Consider the following 6,000-nt stretch of genomic DNA (forward strand, 5'->3'; position numbering starts at 1 on the left):
AAATTTCCCTGGGGTCCTGGCAATATTTACCCTCAAACAAGCATCCGAGAAAATAGGTTATGTGATCATTTTCACTTTATTTGTGGGGCTTGCTGAATGATGGGATATTGCGGGCGTTTTACACAGGGGAAGTGAGCGCTGAATCAGTTCGGTGTGAGAGTTTGAAATAAGCCTGGAGGTTATTGGTCCACGAGGACAAGGGTTCAACCTGCTGGCCTAATGTTTTAGTGACGACAAGGAATGGTTGTAAAATCTGCCTGGCTTCCAACTATTTGATTGGGAATAAAACTCCCTAAATGACAGTCAAGCTGAAAGTTTGCACAATCTATTTAGAAAATAATAACCTTTGAAAGTTTTATATTCCCTTTATGCCCATTGGTTCACGATTCATCACTTTGCTACTCATATACCCGCGGGCAGTGATTGACCCACTTAAAGGAAACAGGTTTATGAACACATTGGAACCTGAGCAGCAAGCAGAAGATAATTTGTCTGTTGGCTAATATATTTAAATTAAATAACATTGCCATGGATATTAAACTCATTTGGAGGCTTAAAACAAGTTAATACTGAGAAAGAACCCAACCCGAAACATTGCCTGTCCATTTCCTCCACAGATGTTGCCTGACCTCCTGAGTTACTCCACATTTTGTGTTTTGCTCAAGATTCCAGCATCTGCAGTATCTTGTGTCTTCTCAATACTGAGTAAAATGAGGTTCCTTTAACCTCTGAATCAATGTTTAAATCCATTGTCTATTGCTGGAATGAAAACCTACACTGTCTGTTAATAGCAAGAGTTCAGAACAGCACGAGTCTGCTCTCTAACTATATTTATGTATCAAAGCCCCTAGTTTTAGAGTAAAGAACCAGCTCTCACTTGTTGCAGTTTAATAACACATTGTGGTCTCATGGATTACAATGTTAGCCCATTTTGCCCCTTGCTTCTGTTCTGCAATTCAACCAGATTGTAGCATCCAAACTATATTTAATCATCTTATCTCTATATCCATTTTTATACTTGCCCAGAAACGAAGCTGCTGAATGTTTGGTGCTTGAGTTTGAAACTATAGCATAATATGCATAAATGAAGGCTTTGGACTGAAGAGTGTCAGTGGATGCTTTGACACCGGGAGATGGTAGTGAAAAAGAATGATCTGCACTACATCACTTCACCCCATTATGCACTCAATTCAATACTGTGACCCATTAAAAGACCACAATGCATGAAAGACATGTAACACATTTGTGTCGACAATAGACATTTTCTGACCTACCAGTTGCAGGATGCAACAACCTACCTTTTTGACATCCCTGACTAATTGGTACAAAGTGTTGGATGGGCCATGTCTCTGGAATGAAGCAGAGACACAATGAGTTCAGTAAAGTTCACAGAGAGATTCAGGCAGCTTCTTCAGACCTCTATTATATTCACAATAATGGAAATGTGGAAATGATGGAAGTCCACAAGACAGGATTCTGTTCTCGAGAAATGTTTGCAACCCGAACAGTTGGTTAGTCACAGAAACCCCTGTGACAGGAAAGAGAGCAGGTGCAGTGAGAACAGTTGTCAGTGGCCTCACTGACTCAGTGAGTCTTCTCAGTGTTCCTGACTCCGGCAGCTCAAGTGGAGGTGGAGCGGTGGGTAGAGCGGGAAAACACCCGGAAATGCACCAATCCCACCCGGCAGAAGATGCCTGCAACTCTATAGAATTGCAGTGGAATTCTCTGCCTCAGAGGGCGGTGGAGGCAGGTTCTCTGGATGCTTTCAGGAGAGAGCTAGATAGGGCTCTTAAAAATAGCAGAGTCAGGGGATATGGGGAGAAGGCAGGAACGGGGTACTGATTGGGGATGATCAGCCATGATCACATTGAATGGCGGTGCTGGCTCTAAAGGCCGAATGGCCTACTCCTGCACCTATTGTCTATTGTCTATTGTCACAGCAACCACCAGATCCTTCCCCATTCATCCCCCTGGTCTCCCAAACATTTATTTGTATGTAGGGGCTGTCCATATGTCGGAAGCTCATAACCCGAGGAGACCAGAATGCACATTCCACTAAGAATGAAGGAATTAGTAGCTGGACCAGTAGTTCTTTGAAGACAATGTCACATGGGGCATCCGCACTATTGTGGATAGAAGTGCGATGAAGTTTGGGGAGACAACCTATGATAATAGCGAAGTAGAAGCCATGAACATGATCTATAATTTCACAGCCAGCCATCTGCTTGAGGTGGTGAGGGTTTGTGGGAAGGACTCTCAATCTAGAGTCTGACAATCATGGCTCACATTCCACCCCAAGGACTCCAGGCCCTGTGGAGTGCTGCATTGTTGGAAGAGTTAATTTTGGAATTTCGTTAAATCAAGGCCGTTAGTCCCTGAAAGTGGCAATACAAGTAAAGATAGGCAAATTATATGCTTGCCTTCATTGGTCGGGACATTGAGTATAAGAGTTAGAAAGCCATGATGCTGGTTTATGGGCCGCATTTGAGTATTGCACAAGGTTTTGGTTGCCACATTACAGGAAGGATGTGGAGGTTTCGGAAAGGGTGCAGAGGAGGTTTACCAGAAGGATGCCTGGATTAGTGGATATTAGCTACAGGGAGAGATTACATAGATTTGGATTGTGTTCTCTGGACACCAGAGGTTGAGGGGAGGCTTGATAGAAGTATATAAAATTATGAGTAGACTGTCTAAATATTTTTTTCCCAGGGTGGAAATGTCAAATACTAGAGGGCATAGCTTTAAGGCGAGAGGGGTATAGTTTAAAGGAGATATGTGGGGCGAGTTTCTTTACACAGAAGGTGGTGAGTGGCTGGAATGCACTGTTGGGGGTGGTGGTTGAGGCAGATACAATAGTGGCATTTAAGAGACTCTTGGATGGGCACATGCATATGCTGGGATTAGAGGGATATGGATTAAGTGCAGGCAGATAAGAATTGGTCTTGGTATCATGTTTGGCACAGACATTGTGGGAGTGTTGATGTGCTACACAGTTTCATGTTCTGTGGCCCCCAACCCCCACTAAGGGGGATGGTAATTGCTTGAAAGTGCTTGAAAGTGCCGACCAGGCGGATGATAACGGTGCCACTTTAATGAATGAACTCACAGTGTTGTAGAGCTCCTCGAGCCTGGAGATGGTGAGGAACCGATGCATGCTCACCCCGTTCTCAATCAGCAGCTTCACAAATTCCACGCGGTCCAGTACCAGTGCATCGAGCATGGCCTGCTCGAGGGAACCCACCTAAATATGCCAGCAATTAGATCCAGTCACAGGGCTTGCAACACAAAGGCATTGGGTTCACTTTATCTGATTCAAAATTCTGCTTGACAATTGTTAATGGTAAATCTCTGATCATAAGTTCATAAGTCATAGAAGCATAGAAACATAGAAAATAGGTGCAGGAGTAGGCCATTCGGCCCTTCGAGCCTGCACCGCCATTCAATATGATCATGGCTGATCATCCAACTCGGTATCCCATACCTGCCTTCTCTCCATACCCCCTGATCCGTTTAGCCACAAGGGCCACATCTAATTCCCTCTTAAATATAGCCAATGAACTGGCCTCAACTATCTTCTGTGGCAGAGAATTCCAGAGATTCACCACTCTCTGTGTGATAGGAGCAGAATTAGGCCATTCGGCCCATCAAGTCTACTCCACCATTCAGTCATGGCTGTTCTCTCTCTCCCTCCTAACCCCATTCTCCTGCCTTCTCCCCATAACCCCTGACACCCGTACTAATCAAGAACAATATGTTGACCAAAGTTATCAAGTGATAAAGGGAAAAGGAGGACTATTCCATATTTCCTCACAACACAGGAGGCCATTTCAGCCCTTTGAGTTTATGCAACTTTACCAAGCCATCCCAATCCCCCACTAGTTTTCCATGTAACCTATTCCCCCCACATTCTCCTACATTCTACCATTCCTATGCACACTAAGCTACCAATCCGCACATCTTGGGGATGTGGGAGGAAACTGGAGCACCCAGGGGAAACCAGCACAGTCAAAGGGAAGATGTACAAACTCCACACAGACAGCACCGGAGGTCAGGATTGAACCTGGATCGCTGGAGCTGAGTCATGATGGTTACATGTCACCGATTGTCTTGTTGAATGGGAACATCCTCCTGTCTATAGGTCCTTCTTAATAAGGGAACCGTCAGCTTAAAAGTAAATATGTCAGTTATTCCAAAGAGTGTTCAGAACTACGGCAGCAGGTGGCTGTGTTTAGAAGAAGTAGCCATGGGATAAAATGTATTACCCTTTACATGAGTAAATTTCATTTAAAGGATTTGCAAATAGATAAGTCATGTAGATCTTTCCACGCGATGTATCTGGACTTTCAAAAATCCTTTGACAAGGTCCCACACAAGAAATTAGTGTGCAAAATTAGAGCCCGGATTGGGGGTAGGGTATTGACGTGGATAGAGAACTGGTTGGCAGACTGGAAGGAAAAAGTAGGAATTAACGGGTCCTTTTCAGAATGGCAAGCAGTGACTAGTGGGGTGCCGCAAGGCTCAGTGCTGGGTTTCCCAGTTATTTACAATATATTTTAACGATTTAGACGTGGGGATTAAATGTGACATCTCCAAGTTTGCGGATGACACAAAGCTGGGTGGCAATGTGAGCTCCGATGAGGATGCTATGAGGCTGCAGGGTGACTTGGATAGGTTGGGTGAGTGGGCAGATGCATGGCAGATGCAGTATAATGTGGATAAATGTGGTGGCAAGAACAGGAAGGCAGATTATTATCTGAATGGTGTCAGATTAGGAAAAGGGGAGGCGCAACGAGACCTGGGTGTGCTTGTACAACAGTCACTGAAAGTAAGCATGGAGGTACAGCAGGCAGTGAAGAAAGCTAATGGCATATTGGCCTTCATTGCGAGATGATTTGAGTTTAGGAGCAAGAAGGTCCTACTGCAGTTGTACAGGGCCCTGGTAAAACCACACCTAGAGTGTTGTGGGCAATTTTGGTCTAATTTAGGGAAGGATTTGCTATTGAGGGAGTGCAGCATAGGTTCACCAGGTTAATTCCCAGATGACAGGGCTCTCATATGATGAAAGAATGGGTTGAATGGGCTTGTATTCAGTGGAGTTTAGAAGGTTGAGAGGGGATCTTATAGAAACATATAACATTCTTAAAGGATTGGATAGGCTAGATGCAGGAAAAATGTTCCCGATGTCGGGAGAGCCCAGAACCAGAGGTCACAGTTTAAGAATAAAGGGTAGGCCATTTAGGACCGAGAGGAGGAAAAGCTTTTTCACCCAGAGAATTGTGGAATTCTCTGCCACAGAAGGCAGTGGAGGCCATTTCACTGGATGTTTTCAAGAGGGAGTTAGATTTAGTTCTTAGGGATAAATGAATCAAGGGATATGGGGAAAAAGCAGGAACGGGGTACAGATTTTAGATGATCAGCCATGATCATATTGAATGGCGGTGCTGGCTCGAAGGGCACCTCCTGTACCTATTTTTCTATGTTTCTTTGTAAGATGTGTTCTGTGAAGAAGCAACATTTCTTTAGCGAGCCAAGCGATACAACAATTCAGAAGTTGCCGTCTCTGTTTACAGTTACATTATTAGCTTTGTTGTATGTGCGTAAGGAATGTGATCAAGTTCTCTTGCTCCCTGAATCTATGTTATTGTCACAGTCACTCAAATCTATGTTATTGTCACAGAAAACATCACGGAAACAGGGCCTTTCGCCCACCGAGTCTGAGAAAAATGGGATCAATTTATTATAAATACATGTATACGGCTCTGTAGAAATTCAAGACCATTCTCCAGAGCTGACTCTCAGTTGACTCATTCATTTACACCAATGCACTTTGATCCCATTTTTGTTCTCCCTATGTTCCTGTCAACTACCTCCAGAATCATCCACTCCCCCACACTCCAGGGCAATTTACGGTGACTAATTAACAGATCGACCTACACCTCTTTGGGATGTAGGAAGAAACCAAAGAACCCGGGGGAAACCCATGCAGTCACATGGAGAATT

General features: G+C 44.2%; 1 protein-coding gene across 2 annotated transcripts in view; it reads right to left on the minus strand.

The window, feature by feature from the left end:
• Window positions 1–6,000, minus strand: part of trpm3 (transient receptor potential cation channel subfamily M member 3) — a 471,994-nt gene that overhangs the window by 51,965 nt on the left and 414,029 nt on the right. For both annotated transcript variants that reach the window (XM_033018126.1, XM_033018125.1), the window contains exons 11-12: window positions 3,107–3,241; window positions 1,299–1,349 (exon numbers count right to left, since the gene is read on the minus strand). In XM_033018126.1, coding sequence (XP_032874017.1) covers window positions 1,299–1,349; window positions 3,107–3,241 — 186 coding nt within the window. The remainder of the gene's footprint in view (window positions 1–1,298; window positions 1,350–3,106; window positions 3,242–6,000) is intronic.

Source organism: Amblyraja radiata, chromosome 3, assembly GCF_010909765.2.
Source record: "Amblyraja radiata isolate CabotCenter1 chromosome 3, sAmbRad1.1.pri, whole genome shotgun sequence".
Taxonomy (NCBI): domain Eukaryota; kingdom Metazoa; phylum Chordata; class Chondrichthyes; order Rajiformes; family Rajidae; genus Amblyraja; species Amblyraja radiata.